The sequence below is a fragment of the Musca vetustissima genome, unplaced genomic scaffold, assembly GCF_032173495.1.
Source record: "Musca vetustissima isolate MV318-11 ecotype Yass unplaced genomic scaffold, APGP_CSIRO_Mvet_v1 utg12009, whole genome shotgun sequence".
Classification (NCBI taxonomy): Eukaryota; Metazoa; Arthropoda; class Insecta; order Diptera; family Muscidae; genus Musca; species Musca vetustissima.
In genome coordinates, this window is record NW_026881687.1 from 90371 (window position 1) to 113359 (window position 22989).

Here is a 22989-nt window from a genome sequence, read left to right on the forward strand (position 1 = left end):
AAATTAAAATTGGTGACAGGGAAGATGCGATGATTTTTTCACAGAATTAAAAATTGTTTAAAACTAAATTTTTTTCTTTACATAATTACGATTAGTTTTTAAATTTAAGTTTTTGTTTATGTTTTAAAAAGGAAATTAATTATTCAAATAGTTGTTGTTATTGTTATCAATAATTATAAATATGTACAGAGAGCTTAAATAGTAAAGACGACATTGTCTGTGTGTGTTTTACGAATAATTTGTTCAATACACCGCGTGACGACGTTGGGCTAAAAGTGTGACTTGCAAATTCCTTTCTTTTGCGAACGAACTCTCTCCATTCGATCTTACAAGGTTGTGAGCAGCAAGTCCATTTTATAAATATACAGTCATTTAAAATATATTTGTATATATATATTTTTTCGACTTGGGAAGCTTCAATAGCTGGCAGCCATTTTGGATATTTCTTCCATTCAATATTTACACCAAATTATGAATACATTCTAATTTCCTACTGCATATCCATGTTGTTAGCAGCAGCAGCTGCCGCCGCCGCAGCATTGTTTGCTGCATTCATGGCCGCAGCCGATACCTCCTTCATGGATTCCACTTTAGCCACAATCTTGAGAGCCGGTCCCAATTTCATACCCATAGCATTGACCAAATGATTTTCTTTGAGCAACAACAAAGCCTGGCCATCAATCTCCTGTTGTTCGAAATCATCCACATAATCCGTACAGCCGGGAAGATTTTTAATAAATTCACAGACATCGGCCACTGTCCAATTGGCCATTTGTGGCTGTTGATCAATTGTGGGCGGGACTGCAGCAGCTGCAGCCGCCGCCACTGATGGCATGGCATTCATTGTGGCAGCAGCAGCAGTGGGTATGGCGGCGGCAATTTGGGCTGCCGAGGAAACTGACCCCGCCACATCATTCATCAGTGGTGCAGGCATAGGCATTTGAATTGGTGCCGGAGCAAGAGTAGGAGCTGGTACCATAGGCATTGCCGCCACCAGCGGCGTATCAACCATACCAACATTAACAGGGATCATAGATGTTGCCAATGCATGGCCACCACCAATATCCATGGGTATGCCATTGTTATTGGTAACAACGGATGATGTATCATTGACATTATTGAGAGCCATTCCGCCAGCTCCGGGCATTCCTGCTCCCACCAGGCCATTAGTTGTGTTATTATCGTTTTGCTGTTGCAGATTTTGATTGTGTTGCTCCTGACCAATCGAAGCTTTCGCCTGTCGGGCGCATGTCGGTGAACAGTATCGCTTCTTTTTCAGTTTAGTTTTATGCTCAGGTTTACCGCATTGTTCGCAAGCCACCATATCCGGTGGCAGTGGACTCGTTGAGTTAAGGGAGTTGTTGTTTGTATTACCAGTATTTGTCGAATCATCGAGGGCTTGTTTTTTCTCTGTAAAAGATAAAAAAGCAACAATAAATATTTAGTTATTCCATATTAAAAAATGATAAAGGTTTAATTTAAAAGGATATATTCCGAAAATCATTTATGCAAGATTTTTGAATATCGATTTGTGTTCGGTATCCTAAAAATGTAGGTATTTTAAAATTAAACAAGAAAAACTTCGTTATTTTCAGCCGGGTAGACTTTTTATACCCTCCACCATGAGGGAGATGGACATTGAAATACCTATAATAGTTCGGAACATTTATATATGACATGGAGAATTTCTGCCTGAAAACCAAGTCGGAAATGCTTAAAATGCCGAACATTTTGGGTACCGTTGAAGGGCGGCTATGTCAAACGTGAACCGATATTAATAATTTTTTGTAGGACGATTTTATACGCACTGAGAACAAAAATAAAAATGAAGTAAAAGTCCGATTTTTCACGCGAAAAAAATATCGAAATTTAGGGGTAGGGTTATTCGGGGGCTACACTAAAACGGGGATCAATATTGATAATTTTTGGTAGGAAGATTTGCTACCCAAAGGGAAGTCAAAATATCAAATTACAACCATTTCGGTTCAAAAACGTGCCCAAGAATCCTAAAATATCAAATTTATTATGGAACCGTTACATGGAAACAGCTCTAAAACGTGGGTCTATATTGAATTTTTTTGGTAGAAAGATTATCAAAATATCTAATTAGAGCCAAAATCGGTTGTAAAACATGTCCAAGACCCCCAAAATACCGAACATTTTGAGGTGCCATTATAGGCAGCTACCTTAAAAAGTGGACCGATATAGATAATTGTTGGTAGGAAGATTTAACACCCCATGAGAACCCAAAATATCGAATTAGAGCCAAATGGGTTGAAAAACATGCCCAAGACCCCCAAAATAACGAACATTTTGAGGTGCTACCTAAAAAAGAGGAACGATATTGATAATTGTTGAACCAAAAATATAATTGCGAACATTTTGAGTTACGATTCTATGGAAGCTACCTTAAAAATTGGACCGATATTGATAATTGTTGGTAGGAAGATTTGACACCCCCATGAGAAACCAAACTATGAAATTAGAGCCAAATCGGTTGAAACCCTTTCAATAAATACCAAAAAGAAAAAGGTACCGTTATATGGGGCCTATACTAAAGAGTGGACCTGTATCGATAATTTTTGGTAGGATGATTTGCAACTTAATGACAAACTATAATACGAAATAACAGTCAATTCTACTCCGAAAATTAGACCAATATTGATAATTTTTTATATGGAGATTTTCTACCTCTATGAGAAATATTAAATTACAGCTGTGTCGGTTGAACTCCCCAGAGCACAGACATTTGTGAGGAGCCGTTATATGGGGATCAACATAAATATTTACTGGTAGAAAGATTATCTACCCAATAGTAATTCAAAATACGAATATACAGCCAAACATGAATTTTCAAAATTTCTCTCCCTTAAATATTGCACTATCGTTATTTCATAAACTCTATAAGCGTCTCCCGTGAAAATTTTAAGGTGTTACAAACGGAATGACATCTTTAATGTATTCTCCCTCCACCCTAATATTTAAAATAAATTAATAATACAGAAACTTACGTGGCAATTCATCACTATCATCTTTATCGGTATAACGTTTACGTGACACCGGGAATGGTTCATTGGCTTCCTGAATGATAAAGCCATCGATGACATGAGTCAAAACGTTAGGTTTAATCATTGCCTTGGGTAAATCTTTTTCAACTTTAGCCGTTGTGGCACCCGGTGTGGTTTTGGGTGGTGACACACCTGAAGATTTTGTGGTGGGTGTGGTGGCAGTGACAGAAGCTGTGGCAGCAGCAGTGGTGGTTGTAAATGTTGTTGATGTTGTGGTTGAACTACTATTGGACGACGATGTTGTTGTTATGGACGTACTAGAAGAACTACATGTACTTGTTGTTGTTGGTGCAACAGCTGATGTATTCGAATTTGTGTTATCTTCCGGTGATGTAGAAACAACATTGGTTTTATCACCAGCCACGGAGTTGTTTTCCGTAGAGCTGGGAGTTTGATTGTTCGACGATCTTGAAGTTTTTGTGGGTGAAGACAGATTGTTGCTATCAGTTGTTGTTTGGGTTGTGGATTGTACATCGTTGGACTGCTGTTGTTTGTTTTCGGCATTATCTTCCTGTTGAGGCAGCTGAGGTGTTTGCTGATTGTTTGCATTTTCCGAGGTATCCATTGGCTGTGGCATGGAAGAAGAATTTTCCTGGCTACCACTATTATTGGAAGCTGTTATGGCGGCTGGAGATGATGTTGTTGTGGTTTGTCCCATATTATTTGTGTTACTATCCGTTTGATTAAGTACCCCGGTGGGTGTGGCATTATCAGCCATACGATTTAATTCGTTTGTTTTGTTGGATGGGGTATCTTTGCCACCACTAGTATCCGAACTAACAACGACTGGTGTCGAAGGTGCTGAAAGCATTTGTTGACCGTTCGCATTTTGCGAATTACCCGCCGTCACAGTGGTACTTGGAGTACTGGGTGCACTGGACACGGTTTTCAATTGATCCAAAGCACTTTTGGATGGTGTTGTGGGCAGGGAAGATACACTGGTGACATTGTTGGTGAGAGGCGATGTCATGGGAACGGTGGTGGCATTGGTGACATTATTCAATGTGGTAGAGCTGGTGTTTAGAGTGCCACCAGCAGCAGCATTCATCATGGAGGCCATAGCCAAAATTGGATTTTGAGCAGGAGAAGAGGGTGGTGGCATAACGGTAGTATGCTGTTGCTGGGAAGCAGCATGTTGTTGCTGCTGCTGTTGTTGTTGTTGGGCGACTGCAACCATTTGTTGCTGAGCTTGCTGCTGCAATTGGGCCTGTTGTTGCTGCTGCTGATGTTGTTGCTGTGACGCAGCAATGGTGGCGGCAATCAATTGTTGCTGTTGTTGCAATTGGGATTGATTCAAACCCACAGTACTTGTCACCAAGGGACCGGTTTGATTCGATATTGTCACCACAGATGTGGTGGGCAGTGAATTAGATGTCTTGGTGTGATAGGTCACCTGCTGTAGGGCACTTGCCGAGCTAGCAATGGAGGCCGGTGTCGATGAGGACACTGAAAATGGTACTGTGATTTGTTGTTGCAATTGCTGTTGTTGTTGCTGCTGCTGTTGGGCTGCTTGTTGTTGATGTTGTGGTGACTGGGCCACCACGATTTGATGAATGATATTTTGTCCCTGTTGGGCCTGCTGCTGCTGACCATCACGTTGTTGCTGCTGCTGCAACTGTTGTTGTTGTTGCAAAATTTGATTTTGCAATTGTTGTTGTTGCTGAGTGGTTATGAATGTTTGTCCACCCACAGTTTGCAGTTGGATTTGCGGTTGTTGTTGCTGCTGTTGTTGTTGAGCTTGACCTACTTGCTGTTGTTGCTGCTGTTGAGCCGCCTGTACGGCTTGTTGTTGCAATTGCTGATGTTGCTGCTGTTGTTGTACGGCTGCTGCGGCCTGTTGCTGTTGTTGTTGCAATTGTATTTGAGCAATTTGTTGTTGTATCAATTGTTGTTGCAACAGGACTTGTTGTTGCTGCTGTTGTTGTTTTTGAATTTGCTGTAATTGCAATTGTTGCTGCTGCTGTTGTTGTTGCTGTTGCTTATCCACTGCCTGCTGTAGAGTTTGGCCATTTTGTATGGTGATTGGTGTACCAGCACTCATAACCACCATTCTGGGAGGAAGGGGAGGGGGAGAAAATATTAATAATGAAATCTGAAATACTGTGGAAATTAATTCTACTTACTGTTTTCCACCCGATGTCACCACTTGATGCATTGTGGGCTGACCTTGCTGCTGCCCTGCCACGGCAGCCGTCATCTGTTGCTGTAAACCAGCCACTGTGGCTGCCTGGGCTTTAACCACCTGCTGCTGTTGCACTTGCTGCACGGTATTGGGTTCTTGCTTCAGTTGCGGCAATGCTGGCCTTACCGCCTGCTGTTTGGTGCGCATCTTCTGTTTGAGCAAACTTTGATTTTGAGCCGTCTGTGTGGAAACGGAGGAGGCTGGTCGTATTTGTGCACCGGCAGCCTGGGGCATAATTTGTGCCGCACCACGTTGATTGGCTGCAGCGACCACAGCGGCAGCAGCTTGTTGTTGAAGGTGGGCAGCCACCACAGCCTGCTGTTGCTGTTGTTGTTGCACCGCGGCATTGGCAACCTGTTGTTGCTGCTGCTGTTGCTGATTGACTTGTAGCTGGGCAGCAGCAGCGGCTGTAGCCTGACCGGCAGCAACCTGTTGTTGTTTAACTGCCGCCGCCTGTAATTGATCCAATTGGGTACGTTGCTTTGTGGGCGTCTGGGTACATTGTAGGGTTATCTCTGAAATAAAAGAAACATTTAATCTTGAGGCATTCGATTTTAGATTTCCATGGCTACTTACGATTTTGTTGTTGAGCCTGCAGCGTTGGACCCGTCGGCTGTTGTATGAACACACCCTGTGTCCCATCCGGTTGTGTGCCACGTATAATTATTTGATTTTGAGCCAATTGTTGGAGACCATTCGGCCAGAAGGGAACCCATTGCGGATTTATTTGCAGAGATTGTGGTGCCCCCGTGGCTTGCTGAAGCGGACTTATGATTTGTGTTGCCCCGCCTGCCATACCGGCTGCCGTTTGAGCATTCACTTGGACACATTGCTGTTGGGCCTGTTGTTGCTGCTGTTGTTGTTGTGCCACACTGGCGGTGGCCGATTGAACGGTATTTGTGGTCGTGGTGACTTTTTGTACCACCTTCTGTTGTAGGCCCTTTTGACCATCTACTGTGGCTTTTTGTTGCTGAGCCTGCTGTTGGGCCTGTTGCTGTTGTTGTTGAGCCTGCTGTTGTTGTTGCTGGGCCTGTTGGGCATTTGCTGCAGCCTGGGTCATAGCTTGCAGAATATTTTGCTGCTGCGGAGACTGGGAGATGACATTAACGGGAGAAAACAACAACGTCTGCTGTGATTGACTGGATGGAATGGCATAGGTGGTGCCACTGGGAAACCCAGCATTGCCCCCAATAGACATTTGCTTGGCATTTTGTGTGGTGGCAATCATTTGTGTGGGTCCACCTTGGAAGGGCTTGCCGGCTGTAATGACTTGTATTGGCTGTTGGCCCAAACCTGATTGTATCAGATTACCCGGCAACACCATGTGGGGATAAATAAATCCGGTGGATGGTTGCATAAATTGTACCGTCCGTCCCTGGGTCCAATCACTCGCTGTGGCCACTTGACCTGTTGTTGTGGCCAATTGCATGGGTGACATGGTGCTTATGGTGGTCGAATGCTGTGGCTGTAAACCATTGTTAACACCCTGCTGGTTGGCCGGACTGTTGGGTCCAGCTCCGCCATTGGCATCAGCGGCCGCTGCTGCAGCTAATTGCATTTGCATCTGTTGTAATTGACCCTGTGTGGCCGCATCCAACATACCGGTGTGTTTAAGTTCCGTTGTAGTTCCACCGGCCGTGGACAGAGTATGCTGCTGTGTGGGGAATTCCTGTTTGACTTGGATGGCTGCAAAGGGTGAACCATGTTGCAGTTGATGTAGCTGTTGTAGGTGTTGCAATTGTTCGGGTGAGATTTGTAGTGGCACCGTATTGGGTGCCACTTGTTGGGCTGGACTCTGTGATTTCTCCAGTTTGAAGCTTTTGTTATTGGCAGTACCGCCGCCGCCGCTGCCAACAATTGAAATGGAGGTATAGGTGTGGGTGTTTGTGGCTGAAGTGCAGGCAGCAGAGGATGCCCGTAAATTGGCCAAGTGTATTTGTTGTTGTTGGTGCTGCTGCAGCTGCTGCTGTTGTTGTTTTAAATTATTTTGTAGTTGTAAATATTGGTGTTGTTGGGATTGCAGTTGGTGTTGTTGCTGCTGTTGTGGTGGTGGTGGGGGCGTGGTATTTGTTGTTGGCGTGGCAAAATCGTATTTTTCGTCAAATGTTATGCCGGCCTTTTGTGCCAAAGTCTCTAAACACTTGAGAGGGCGTTCGCCGTTATTGTTATTCGCCTTGGGGGTATTTGGGGTTGACGATGAAGAGGTCGATGACGCTGCTGTATTCCCAACGACTTTTGTGTTTGTCAAGTGGTTTGTGGTAGAACCGTTGTGGTTGTTTGTAGTGTTACTACTAGGGGATGATATGGATGATGCTGAGTGTTGTTGTTGTTGCTGCTGCTGTTGAAGTTGATGCTGCAATTGTTGTTGTTGCTGTTGTTTTGTTTGTTCCACTAAGTGTGCTTGCTCGGCATTGACTTTAATTATTCTGATATTGGAATTATCCTTAAGGGGTTGTGTTGGCAAATATGTGGTATTTGATGTCGCGATTGAATTTTCACTTTCTCTTGTTGCCGTAGTTCTGTGGGTGGAAGGAAGGGAAAAAAGAATTGGTTAATAAATGATAAAACATAAGAGGAGTTTTTGTATGTAATATTACTGGGAAGGAAATAGCTATGTTCTAATTAGGATAGGCTGGGATAAATCTAATAAATATCTAAGATAAATTGCAAATGGAAAAGGAAATTGATATCAATATAGTTATTTTTAGTGAATAGATAGAAGCTAATAGAGTTTTGAAATAAATTTTAAATTCAAATCTAAAGAAAGCATAAAATATGTAATATATTTTTATATGTAGTAATATGATAGGGCTCAAAACTTGAAAAAATTTCCCAGTCCTATTACTATGAGAAAAAAGATTTCTACAAGCATCGGGTTTATAAGAAAACGGAAGCTATAATCGGAGATGTGGTGCGAGAACGGTAATTATATTCAATTTATTACCCTCTGCCAAATTTCGTGTAAATCGAAAAAACATAGGCCCTTTGGTGCACCATTTACATAAAATCAAACGAAAATATATATAAGACATATATCAAAATCTTAACCGATATCAAAAAACCTTATCACACATCATTTTATCCTCAATAGCATTCGCAATGCAAAATTTTGTTCAATCGGACAAAAATTGGGAGTTTGGTGTATCATTCACACAAAAATCGGACGAAACTATATATAGGAGCTATATCTAAATCTGAACCGACTTTAACAAAACTTTGCAGATATCAATCTGGACCTAATTCAGTACTCTGTGCAAAATTTTGCCCCGATGGATGTTTGGTGCATCATTCACATAAAATCGGATGAAACTATATATGGGTGCTATATCTAAATCTGAACCAGCACTCTGTGCAAAATTTTGTCCCAATCGGATAAATATTGGGTGTTTGCTGCATCATTCACATAAAATCGGATAAAACTATATATGGGAGCTACATCTAAATCTGAACCGATTCCAACAAAACTTCGCATACATATGTATGGACCTGATTCAGTGCGCTGTGCAATATTATGTCCCAATTGGACAAATATTGGGAGTTTTGTGTATCATTCACATAAAATCGGACGAAACTATATATGGAAGCTATATATAAATCTGAACCGATTTTCTCCAATTTCAGTAGGGTTCGTCCTTGGGCCAAATAAGTGAACTGTGCCAAAATTTCATTCCAATCGGATCATAAATGGACGGGCCGACAGACATGCGTAAATAGGCTCAGAAAGTGATTCTATGCATATTCTCAAAAGGAACCATGTGTCTATCTCGTTTCCTTTTGCCTGTTACAAACATATGTACAAAGACAATAAGACATAATAACTTGTCCTTTAGCCACCAAGACAACTGTATACAAAATTAAAACCGGAAAATAAGATTAGGAGCGTGAAAAAAGCCTAAAATAAAGTGGAAACAAAAAAAAAACTAAAAACTTAGTGGGACCTTTTTGTGGGAGCTAAGTCAAAACATGAACCTAGAAAAATTACCCTATGACCACGAAAATGAAACAATAATGAGCTGAACTAAAACCTTCAAAGAACCGAACATGGGATTTTACTGTTATATGGCGCTATACCAAAATATCGACCGATATTGAACATTTTTTGGAGTATGATTTTTAATATCAATATTGAGCGTGGAACTATAATACTCTGAACTTTATCATCCAAAATTCAGATTCCCAAAGGGAATTCAGAATATAACATTACAGCCAATATTGTTGAAATGTTGGACCAAGGTACCCAGAACACTGCAATTCGGAAGTTTGCTAAAAAGTTCACCAATATTGATTTTAAGTAGGAAGACCTGCTACATGATTTTATTGCCTGAGTAATCGATTTAAAATTTAGAAAATTTTAAATCGATTACTTTTTTATTTTAAGCCCACACTGTGCCATAAATTTCAATATTGTCCCAATTAAAAGTTAATAAAACGTGTTTCTCCGCCATTAAAAGGGAAAATATTCTAAAAACATGCAAAAAGGACGAACAGAACACACACGTTTTTTCTTTTCAATTTTCCATACCGAAAAATCCCAGTTTGAAAGTACAGTGCGGCGCAGTGCAGTACGGGAACCACTAAATTTTTGGCATACATTACAATGCTTGTCATATATACTTCGTCCCGCAGATGATGATAATGATGATATAGTGATATTTCAACCCTTTTTACCCCTTTACAATCCTTCTACAGGACAACAATTATTTCGGCGGTGTAAAAAATTGGAGAAAAGAATATCCCACTTTTTTTTATTCGCACAACGGACGACAATATATTCAACCCCTAATGGCTGGAGTTGCATGTGGCGATTTTTATATTCGCAAAAAATAAAAAGCAAAAAACTTGTAATAATGGATAGCACTCGTCAGGTAGGCAGGCAGGCTGTAGCCAAGGGAAGAAGAGAGACAAAGTCCTGACTCTGTTAAGTAAACATTAATGTTTTTACATCTGTGTCATAATTCTTAATTTCATTCATTATGCCATGTAACTACCCCTCGGTCCATAGAAAAAATAACATGTCGTCCTTGTACACAAAAACTGCAATTCCACCCTTCCAATTTTGTGTGTGTTTGAGTGTGTGTATTTTGCAATTAGTCCAAGGTAGTACAAAGTTAAAAACTCTAAATATGGTAATTTACGTAAATTCCATACCAAAAAGGGGGCAATAACAATTTTTTGTCTATGGGACCTTAAAACGCCTTGACTGAATTTCCCTTGAATGAGGGGGTGGTAGGTATTGTTGTTCTTGAGGGTTTAAAATTTATCACAGTGTCAGTGTATTGGCAAAAACTTTTTGGGTTTGGAAAGTTCAGTTTTTTGTTGGTGTTGTGGTTTTTTAGGGTGTTGGTAACACTGTGCAGCACAGTAGAGAAGTTAGAGCTTAGTATGAGATTACATTTCCTGCTGTTGAAAAGTTTTCAACAGCAACACCCTGCATCTCTCCAACACAGGCTCGACACTCGTTTGATAATATGAAACTTCTGTTTTTGTTGTCTTCCCTCACACGCTATCTTGGTTTCTTTGGTATTGGGTTTCATTGCGAGTTACTCCCCCAACCATCAACAGCAGCACCATCCTTATCATGGGTTTCCAAAAAAGAAGAAGAAAACCATCATGCATGGTTATTTTGGCATGCGTTATTTGTTTTTGAGGACAAAAAGGGGGTTCCTTTAGAAGGGAAAGAGAAAGGGTAAGGGAAAAGAAGTTGTTTTGTAGTACTGCAATTGATAAAAAGTGAAATGTAACAAAATGGGTTATTCAGGAATCTTTCAAACCCATATGTTTCAGGCTCATTGTAAGAAAATGTATATCCCCCGTTGTCCTAAATTATATACTTTTTAAAAGGATAGCAGTTGGTTTTATGTACATTGTAATAACGACGAAGTTCGTCCAGGACTTCAACATATCGAACGTTTTTTTTTCTTTATATGTGGACTATGTCAAAACATGGTTCTATTTTGAAAAATATTCTTTTTATTCTCAGAAAATCTAATATGCCAGTTTTTTATAGCTCTATCTTAAATATTGTGATCTCTATCATAATTTCAACATGGAAGACGGGCGAGAACTCTCTGATCAAGAATGTACATAATTTATATAGTGCTGCAACGGAAATCACAAATTTGATATACGATCCCTAAATTGTATAATTATCGGAAACTTCCAAACATATTTACAGCAGTTTCCAAAGGAGTTGTGTAAAATTTAATGGTATGCTAATTTTATACATATTTAAAAATAATATTTCTTGACTACCAAATATTGGTTCGACCAAAAAGGTATTATTTCAATTTACCGTCGGCCACTTAAGGGTTTTTCAGTGATATCCTAGATGTGTGACATGGGATTTTGTGTTGTGCACACCTCAAAACAAATACAGAGGATCTTTATGGTTTTATCGTATATAAAATTGAAAGTATTCGATAACCCACTGTCAAAGAGAATCCTAGTAAATACACATTTCAGCATATTTATACTCTACTTAACTATGTTGTAAGAATATTATAGCTTTGTGTGGCCCCAAGAATTTGTAACGCCGCGAAATAATGGTCCTAGACCCACGATCATCATATCTCGACTAGCATTTTCGATCTAGACTTGAGGTACGCATGTCGGTCCATAATAATTTCCAAACACGATACAGGCCACTGTTATAGACCAATTGTCATGAGATTTTGAATGTAGTACTAGCTCTTTGGCCAGAACCCCATCTGTTAATAATTTGGGAATGAAATGAACCAAAAACTACGAAAATTTACAAGAGGGAAAGAATCTGGCTAAAAAATAAGAATGACCGTTTGGATGAAGATAGGTCAATACTTAGCGGGTCAAACTAACTTTTCTATGAATAAATAAATTTATATATTTTGTTTTTATTAATTTTCGAAATTTTGCAATGCAAGAAAAAATAATAATCGCTTGGTGCCAAAACTTCCGAATCAAGCTGCCGAATTTCTGGAAAGTCTCTGTAGATGTGTGTTGTCCTGGAGGAACACGACACCTCTCCTGTTGGCCAATTCTGGCCGTTTCTGGTCAATTGCTGTCTTTAAAAGGTCCAGCTATTGACAGAAAAGATCAGAATTTAGCATTTGACCATATGGAAGCATCTCATAATAAATAATCCCCTTCAAGTCCCACCAAATGCATAGAAGAACATTCCTGTCCGTTAGCCCTGGTTTGGCCACCGTTTGAGGCGCTTCACCGCCCTTTGGCCGTTTTCGCACAGGGTTATCTTATGTGATCCATTTCTCATCTCCAGTCACCATCCGTTTAAGAAATGGGTCTATTTCATTCCGTTTGGCCAAGGCTTCGCAGATGGAAATTCGATACATCCTTTTTTTCTGTTAATTGGTGTGGCATCCAATATCGAACTGGTTTAAAACAGTTTTATGGTCGATTTTTAGCTCCTGTGCGATGTTACGACTGCTAACATGCCGGTCGGTGGAAAAACGTACGTAATATTCCATAAATTCCGAAGTTCGGGTAGGGAGATTTAGGATATAGGATAGGATATAGAATTGTATAGGGAATCCGCTGAATGATGGAGAGCATAAAAACCAAGTTCCGATAAAATTGGTAAATTTGAACATGCCTTCTTCAGTCTCCATTCATGAATTTTTCTGTGTTTCATAAAATTTTCTGGATTTTGTGAAAATTTCTGTTTCATAAAATGTTCGTTATTTCCTGAAATTTTCTACCATGGACACTTTCATTAAATTGTCCATGCTTCAGGAAAAGCGTATTTTTGTTGGAGTTTTAACAGCCTTCGGGCAATGCAATATCTCCTCGCATACTGGTCAAAATTTCCAGTTATCCACAAAACCCAGAAATTAAAGGCAACACCATTTACTACGAAACAAAACAGGACAGACAATTTTTGCGTAGAATATTTAGCACACACACGCACCCATCCAATAACTTCGTCCACATAATAGTAATTCCATGGATATGAACAAAGACGGGATAAATGGACAACAGCAATGGCAAAAAACACAAAGTAACATAATATAATTGTGATTTATCCCCTTCCACATGCTAAAAAGAATATGAAGAACAAATAACACACAAACAACAACAGCAAAAACGCTTCTTGCCATAGGGAATGAAACAAAAAACAGGATTTGACAAAAATAAAGGCAAGCAAAAAATATTGTCATGGCAACCTTGATTTATATCCAACCAAGAAATCCAACAACAACGCCGAATGTTCGGGTGTGTGTGGGAGCTATAAAGGGATTACATGTTTGAGATTTTTTTTAAATCAAAGGCAACAAAGTTAAATCATGGAGCAAGCAAAAGGACGGGGAGAGAGCGACAGGAGAGGGCGGAGGTAGTTGAACAGAGTAATATATTGTGGGAGCATAGCAATGGCTTTTTGTGGCAAAAAAACAAAGAGAATGAAGAAAGAAGCCCAACAACTATAAAGCCAAGACCCAGTCTGCCACCATCCATAGATATTAAATGTTTGTCTGTCTGAATGTCTGTCTGTCCACATGCTATCATTCATTATGACGGACGGACTGCACAAACAACAACAAAATAAAGAAGCACATACCCAAAGGGGGTGTAACAACAATAACAACAAACATTTCAAACTCCATGGATGCAACAGACATTAAAAATTGCCAACGCCAACTTTACCCACCCGCCCTTTATCCATCCACACACAGCCAAACCATGTGCCAACACCCTTATCTTTACCCCTCCCACCAACTACTCACTACTTCCACCCTAACCATTCGGTATCATAAATATTCACTGCGCCGGCTCTTTAAATTAACAAAAAACATGTTTTTTTCATTCTACACTGGTTGCTGCACTGTGTTAACGCCATGGCATTTTACCTACGCACCACAATACAAAAGCATACATACACACTCAACCAAACATACATATACACGACGACGACGCACAGTCGTGAAAACAAGAAATGAAGCAAAACCGAACGAACGAAGTAAACAAAAATATGCAGACAGTCCTGCTGCTGTTGTCCGCCGTCATCATCATCAATTATACACCCAAGAACAAAAACAAATGAAGAGAGCATAAAATGAGAAACCCCAACTGAAGGATAGTATTCACAACAGTGATGCCAACTTGGCGTTTTTTCATTAATTGTGATTTCTTAGAAGTCACTAATGAATGACGAATTGGCGTATTTAACTAAGTGACATGAAATATTTAATGAGGGATGGATCGATATCTCCAATTTTCTGTACTGTAGTTGCAATGTAAGTGCAGAATTGAATCAAAAATTCAAAATATTTTTGCAGAAAATTAACAAGATAGGTGCATATTTCAATGTGGTTACTATATTAGGTTCCCGCCCATTTTTTGTTATTTTAATAATTTTAGCCGCATTTTCCAACCGAAGTAATCGTAATTTGCCGCTCGAGTTTTTGAAGTTAAAAAACCTTTTCGCGGACATTTTTCGATATAGATTTACAATTTGGCATAGAATTTGCTATCTGGTTTGTTAGAGCTTAAAAATACAAAAAAATACAGCCACTTCAGTTGGTTGGTTGAAACGCGGATCTAAAACTATTTTTTTAACCAACCAACTGAAGTGGCTGTATTTTGGCATTAAGGATTCTTGGAAGTTAAAAAAAATAATAATTTTTTATAATGGTACATGTCTCTACATAGCACCCCATTTAAGATCCCGCATCAGTTTCGAAGTTTAGAATATTTTTAGCCAAATTTTCCAACGGAAGTAGCTGTAATTTGGCATTAGGCGTTCATGGAGGGAGAAAAATATATTTTGTAAACAATTTTTAACATAGATCCCTATATTCATATAGCCCCAATATGACTGTATTTTCGGTATTTTGAGGTATTTAGTAGCATTTTCCAAAGTGAATGTAACTTGTCTACCTTAGGAGCACAATTTCGATATATGTACATGGTGTAGCCACCATAGTTCTCGTCCAAAGGAGCTGTAACTTAGCATTCCGATTTTACAATTAATATAAAAAAAAACTGTTTCAACACAGGTCCTAGTCATGGCATGGGTCACCGTTCACAACGCAGGTCTTTTTGTTTTGTGGAGATAAAAAGAAGTATGATTGTGCCAAGTCTAGGCTGAATGGCCGATAACTTATCAATTTCACGTTTTGGAGGGCCATGAAATCCCTAGTTTGAGGCGAGTACTAGATTTCGCATTGTCATGCGATGATTCGTATTCTGTTGTTCGTGTTTATGGAATTTCTACGAATGCTGCAGGCAAAAACTTGTGGTATTCCACTTAGATTTGAGTGTCGATAGATGCTCGAGCGGGACAGCCGCAAAATGAACTTGTTTGGCAAAGGAATAAGTGATCATTTGCTTCGAAATAGTTTTTCCACTCGACTTTGAAGAACCACAAGGTGTGTTATCATGCAAAATCAAATAAGAAATGCTTCCAACACACAAATATTCTCTAGTACAACCGAATTTCTTGAATGTACATGAATTCACAAAACCAATTATTGGCAGTGCTGTGGATGAGTTTCTTTCATTTTATTATGGCAAATTGATTTGATAAAACATAAAACCATACCGAGGACCAAGCGATTATCATCTTTTACTTGCATTGCAACATTTCTTTAATGATAAAAAAATTGGTATCTAGGGAGGATTGTGAAAATCGATTACTAGAGATTTTTGCAAATAGGGAGCAGGGCTTCTATGAGAGATGCATTATGAAGTTACCTTTAAAATGGCAACAAATTATACAACAAAACGGTGCATATTTGGCCCAAATCGGACATTCCGAAGCATGTTAAATGAAGTCATATAATTCATATAAAAATAATGGATTTCGTTTTCCACAACATAATATAAATATTAGCCCTCATAAAATCCAAATCGAAGAATACATCGATAAGGAATTTATAAAAAAACTTAGGGTTTCAAAATAATTATTTTCGGACTTTTATGTCTATTTTCTCAAAATATAATTTTGAATGCGGTGTCCACTGTAAAAGATCAAATCTTCATATGTTACTGTGGGATTATTATACACACAGAAATCGTGTATCTAAACAAGAGAATATACAAAAATGAAAGATTTTGTGACGACAAACCATATATTTGATAGCTAAAATCGAATCGAATCATTCATGAAAATAGATATTTTTAATTCAATTTCGCTTAAGGGCATGATAATTCTTAATCCAAATAGGCTTGTAAAAAATCATGAAAAAATCCAATCTGTTCTCAACAAGTCGCTATTATAATTTAAAAATATACATCCTAAACAATTTTCATCAATTTAGCGATTTTTGGGGTCACTGAAAATTAGAGCGATTTTTTAACCTTACAAGTTATCAACACACATCGAATGTGTTGTGAGAAAGAAACGGCAGCATTAACTAAAAGAAATCCGAGCCTGACAACCGACAGATAGGCAGGCAATCTTTGTGGTGGAAACCTTTTTTAGGTACGAGATGGGCACATTGTATGGCAATGTGCAAAAAATAATGAAAACCTGAGAGAGACACAGACCCCACCAAAACAGACATAAAGAAAAATGTTACTGCACAACTCAGAGTGGAGCAACATTAACAGAAAACATAAACTGTAGTACCTCCTTCTCTCTCCTCATATGCAACCACAGCAAGAGATGCAATAATCCCAAACAAATTGTGGAGAATGAAATTATTGCAAAATACAACAATGGTTTCTCATGATACTGTGGTTGTCTTTAGTTCTCATTTGGGGTAAATTTTTACAGCAAAATTCTAAAGAGAATTATAATCTGCTCTCTGTTTATTTTTCTTAACAGAAATCATAGGTATGGTTGTGTGTGATGATGATTATCATTATTTGTTTCGCATTTGCCCATGCTGGTTTTTAATTTGTTTTGCTATTCAGCCATTGCGCTTATGACTTTTTTCTCCTCTTTTTTGTTTTCTGTTATTTGCGATAAAAATCTGCACACGCACACACATAAATTCATTATTGTCAAACAACAATCTGATGTGGTATGTGCAAAAAATGTCTGTTCGTTTTTTGTTTCGTTTTTCAAAATGCGCGCGCATTTCTTGGATATTTTATCGACAAAATTTGTAGATACAGATTTTTTGCGGGGCTAAGAAGGAAGAGTAATATGAGGGTAAAAACTAGCTGAAATGCTTTTATAGAATTTCAATGAGAGAGAAAGAGATACATGACATTTGGAATTACTAGTGGTTTGCGATGGTAATAGAGACAGGGATAGAAATATTCGCTTTGAACAGAAATGCACAATATTGTTTAGTTTTTTTTTTTGTGGTGGTGTGTTGAAGTAATTAGGGTTGCCAATGTAGTATTTATGATGTGATTAGTTTGGAGAAAAATGGAATGTGAATATTAAATAATAATACCCAAAAAGTTGGCGTACATTTTCAAAGGTCGAAATGTAGATAAATGATATTTGTGGGAGTATTTTTAAATAGAATATTCGACAAAGGAGTTTAATTGTCATTATTTTAAATTTATTTAAACAGATAATCAAGCCAGTTTCAACGAGTTTGAATTTATTGATGCGAAATAGGATTGAACAAATCCCGACAAACTTCAATGCTAACGTTCTTGGACTTAGGATACCAAAACCACTTAAAGTCAGAACATGAAGAACAATAGCATAACAACCTCTTCAGCCTTTTTAGATGCACAAAAGTGTTCAAATCATTTAAACCAATCAACGAAAGAGCATTTTTCTTCTGTCATTTAAAAGCTTCAGTATTTTATTAATAAAATACTATTTTTGGATATTTTAGATATCATTTTCGGCGCCAAATCAGTTTATATAGCGTTCGTAATATTTAAGGTGGATCCTAGGGTAATCTATATTTAAATGATGATTTTATGTAATCAAACCCGAAATGGTCGTACCGACAATTTTCTGGCAATTCATTTTGTGTATTTCGTATTTGTTGACATTTTATATATATTTAAATGTGAAAAAACAACAAATAGAAACATGTTTTGGAAACCGAATTGCCTTGTATAGACACATGAAGCAAGTTCAATAGAGAACGACAAGAATTGCCGCAAGTACACTCGCCTAAACTAAATCAAGACTTAATGTCCAAAATAATGTTTTCTATCAAATTTAGGGGTTTTGAAATTTATGTGAGGATTTGAATTGGGGTTTTCTATCACATTTTAGGTACTAACAACGTTACCTATAATCCGACGGGGCGTACAAAAAAATTCAACTTCCCCACTTTTACAAAATGTATACGACTCCATAAATAATAATGAATAGTCTATTTTTTGAATTTTCATGTGTAAAATAACTTCTGGATCAAACCAATTCAATTTCCAATCGAACAGGCGTCTATACTTTTTCGTTCCTTATGATGGGTTACAAAAAGTTCGAGTTAACACACCCTGTACCTGTTTTATTTCCAATCTAGGAGTCTGAGAGCTCAAATTTGAAGTATTTTTCATTATTCCAGGAAATAACATTTTAGATGAATTTCTTTGGTAATACTTCCATAATTCCCACTTATTTGTCTATTCTGAGTTAAAAATCACCTCGCCGAAATATATGCAACATTTTATTATTTTTTTCTTTTTTTTGTTTTGTTTTTTTTTTTCTCTTTCGAGTTATGTAGAGGTGGGTCGTTTCAGAAGGTCGATACTAGGTCCGATTTTCTCGTTTATCTAGTTCCTTTGCTCCAGTAGTTCCTTTTTGATCTATGTCTACCATAGAACGATTGAACTAAAGGAATAATGGAACTCAGATTGACGGGCGACCCGGAAAATATCGAAAAGCTTCAGGAATTTTAGCTTTTGGTTCGTTGTGTTGAAGGAAGTAAAGATCAGACGATTCTTGAAAAATTCACTTTATACTTCAAGTCTGGGTTTGTTTATAACATTTCTAATTAATGTTCTTCTAATGCAGAAAATAGACTTCCCTCAACTTCTTTGCTAAGATTTTTGCCACCTTTTCTCATTATCACTCGCATTTGTAATGTGTAAAATTACAATAGAAATTACCTGCACGCAAGTCAAACTAATCCTCAAAATTCTGAACACAATACCTGAATGGCACATGCCACTATTTTAAAACACACATCCAGAAATGTAACCAATTTCCACACCACGGGATCAACCGGCAACATTGTTGCGTAAATCCGTTGGAGATTATGTTGGTTGCTTGGTATCAGGTATAATTTTTCTTTAACAAGAAGATTTAAAAACAACAACAACACCGACAAAATGGCAATTGACAGAAATTTCTTCGTTGATTCTAAAACGCATTTAATGAGATTAAAACCAAAAAACACTAAGAAAAGCAATAACAACATACAAAGAAGAAAACATCTGTATCGAATTTCACGCTTAATTGCCGTGTCCATTGAATTTTACTTTATACGAATAATGTCCAACAAATAATATATGTAAATGTAATGGCAACTCTATCGCACTTCAATAACAAAATTTGTGTGTTCTCTTCTTCTCCTCTCATTTCGTAAATAAAGCAATACTCAAAAAAAAAACACAACAAACTCGAATCAATGCGTTGTATGAAGCAAGCAGAGAACTCGAACCCGAACACTCTTCTGCACAGTACATTGAGTTTGAATAATTTGATATTTTGTTGGACTTTTTTATAATAAAAAATATAACAATTTTTAAAAATATTAAGAATTATTAAAATTAAAAAAATATTTCTACAAAAAATATTAAAAATAATAGATTTTTGAAAAATATAGAATTTTATTTTTTACTTGTTTCTGTAAGATTTAAAAAAATGTATATCTTTTTAATTTCTGTTCGATTTTTAATTTCAAATGTATTTTTATTTTCCATTTACTCAATTATAACCGAATATAAAAATGACTGACTGCCTTAACTGCCTTAACTGAAAGGAAGAACCACCAAGGGAGAGTAACGGAGAGGAAGTTGAAATTCAAGATTAAAAATGGCAATATGAGCCGTGCTCCGTTCGTTCCGTGTATCTTGGGCTTTGTTTACTCGCTGGGTTCCTTCCATTAAACAGGGGAATAGGTAGAAAAAATCCAACATTAAGGAGGAACAAAAAAAAATCAACAACAAATAGTAGTTGATGATGAGAAAGAAAACAACAACAAACCAAAAGAAAATCCACTTCCAAAAAGCAGCAGCAAACGTAGAGCAGAGGAGGCAGCATTTCTTTACACAGCGGGAAACTGGTTTTGTGATAAATGTGCATTTAGGGAATTCTGAAACATGGCACCAACAACAACAACTAGAAAAATCAACACAACAAGAACATTAGCCTTGCCACCAAACGTAACAAACAACAATTGTTTTTGCCACAAGTCTTGTTGTTGTTTGGTCTATGTCGTTTTGTTGTTGTTGGGTGTTTGGTCTGGGTCTTGTTGCGGTATCTCCTTGAAATTATTGCCTTCAGCGTAAAAGTTATAGCAGACAGTAAGCATTACAGTTGACGAAGTACTTTACTTTTTTGCTTATTCCATGTTCACCATCTTGTTGCGTCTCAAAAGAGGAAGAGAAATGAAGAAATAAAAAAAAATAAAAAGGAATCGGAATGCGTAGATTAAAGGAGAATTCACAAAAAATAAAAGAAACAGATGATTTGCACAGTGTCTCGAAAAAAAAAACAAAAACAATCAAGTTCGACTTTACGTACATCAGCCATTTTTGATTAAAAATTTCGATGAGATTCAATGGCCTGGTAAATAAACCAAAAATTATTTAGGGGCATATGAAAAAAATTAATGCAACTACATGTGCTGGTGGAACTAAATGAACGATTTGAGGAAAAGGAACTAAATAAACGAAAGCAAACACAAACGACTTGAGCTAGAACTAAGTCAACAACAAAAACCGGATATTGTACCGATCATTGCTATTTCCCAATAGATCTCCTGAAATAGTTTTTTCGCAACGACACATCTCTACATCTGACAGTTCCATGGATAAGTTAGATATTTCTGGCATAAATTTACTCAGATCAATTTGACGTACGATCATGTGCTGTGTTGTTTACAGTGACATACACAGATTAGTTTGACATAAAATTGCATTAACTTGTGAACATTTTCATTTTTTGCGATAATTTTTCCAACATCCCGACTGGTTTAAAGAATTAAATCGTGACCGAAGTTCGATCAAAGGCGAATGTCGATAAAATACTGCTCTTGTGCCCCATTTTTGCCCATTATTGCATTATAGGCATGTGGCATACCAAATTCAACGTAAGTTTTTCGCGGAGGAAGCTCTTCGAAGCAAATGATTGTCCGTTCCGCTTGAGCATCCTATGATGGGGACGCTTCTGAAAACTAAAACACAATTTGTTTGCCTAAAGTTTTCAGTGGTATAAAAACCGAATAAACGAAAATGAATCACTGGGTCGAAACGTGAAAATGATCCGCCGTACTTGGATATACCCACTTATTTTTTTCTGAGCGGTCAAAGATTGTTGTTGCGTTTTCGAAGGGCCTACATCGAAGTGTTCTGATAATAAATGTTAGTATTTTAATTATTAGACCATATACATTAGGTTAGATTGGTTTGGCAGCTGGCTGTACTGATATATTTCTCTTAAAGTATCAATCAAACAATTTCAGATTTATGCTCTTTGGAAGGGTGACATTTCGCAGTAAAAAAATATGTTCCTTTTGATCCAATTTTTTAAAAAGACTTTCCTCTGTATTAACCAAATTAAGTGGTGTGTACCACAGATCGACCGTACTAAAAAGAATTATTTAATTATTGACCTAGTTCCACTTGTGAACAGAACCAAAAGCAGAAGAAGCTAGGCGCAATTTTGTGGAAAACCCTTATTTGTATAATTTTCCTGAAGGAAATATAAAATCACTAGATCAGTAGTAAAACATTTAGGAGGAAATTACATCAATTTTTGAAAACGTACGCAAAATAGATTCTATAGAGATAACACATTTGCCAGGCGGTGATAACACCTTCAAAAATTCAGACGACACGGTTCCGAAGCTATACAGGAACATTTTTTTACTACCAAGTATCTTTTTTAAAACACTGTGCTACATGATTTTACCGCTCTTTTTTGGTGGAGTGAGTTTGCTAATAATATTAGTATGCTCTTTGTTGGCTCTCAAATTTCATTTTTGAAAAAAAAAAAAAAACTAGATGCCATGTGCTTGTGTAGGTGTGTGTATAACTGGCCAAGTAATATTTCGTTATAGCCAACAATAGACAGAGTCAAAAAACACCAGGCATTCAACTCAACACCCTAAAAATGTGGTTGCATTAAAAGGTGAGAGAGAACTAAACTGAGAGCATAAGGGACAAAAACAAGAGAGTAAACAGGCGAAGGAACGCATTTTCAAACTACATTGCGTCCAAACAACAAAATTAAGTAATAACAAAAAACCTTCTGAAATTTTATATTGCGAGGTCCCAAATAACATTGAAACGAGGAGAAGAAAATATGTTTTTGGGTTGATATGTTTTCGTCGGGTGGTGGCGGTGTCGCTGCTCTTGTTTGCCTCAAGAAAACAGATAGTGTTGTTGCAAGTAGTCTGTTTGTTGGTTGGTAAATATGACAATAAAGAAATGATGTCTAACACCAGCAACTGTTAGACGAAGAGATCGACCAAAAGAAAGAAATGATGACAGTGTCGAAATGTCTGTTATTTTGTATTTTTTACGTGAACCCTGACACAAGGCACTACGAGCTCTACTAGACATGGCTTAAAAAGAAATATATTGTCGTGGAAATAAAAGAAGTAAGTCCACCAACAAAAACCAAAGTCACAAAGTAAGTAAAATGTGTTTCATTTC

At 37.6% G+C, this 22989-nt stretch overlaps 1 protein-coding gene across 1 annotated transcript in view; it reads right to left on the reverse strand.

Annotated features, from left to right (window-relative positions):
* Positions 1 to 490: 490 nt before the first annotated feature.
* The window catches only part of LOC133327645 (polyhomeotic-proximal chromatin protein-like), a 51795-nt gene continuing 29296 nt past the window's right edge, over positions 491 to 22989 (reverse strand). The window contains exons 2-8 of the mRNA XM_061536167.1: positions 9040 to 9092; positions 7262 to 7769; positions 5827 to 7201; positions 5192 to 5765; positions 4266 to 5119; positions 3012 to 4178; positions 491 to 1410 (exon numbers count right to left, since the gene is read on the reverse strand). Coding sequence (XP_061392151.1) covers positions 491 to 1410; positions 3012 to 4178; positions 4266 to 5119; positions 5192 to 5765; positions 5827 to 7201; positions 7262 to 7769; positions 9040 to 9092 — 5451 coding nt within the window. The remainder of the gene's footprint in view (positions 1411 to 3011; positions 4179 to 4265; positions 5120 to 5191; positions 5766 to 5826; positions 7202 to 7261; positions 7770 to 9039; positions 9093 to 22989) is intronic.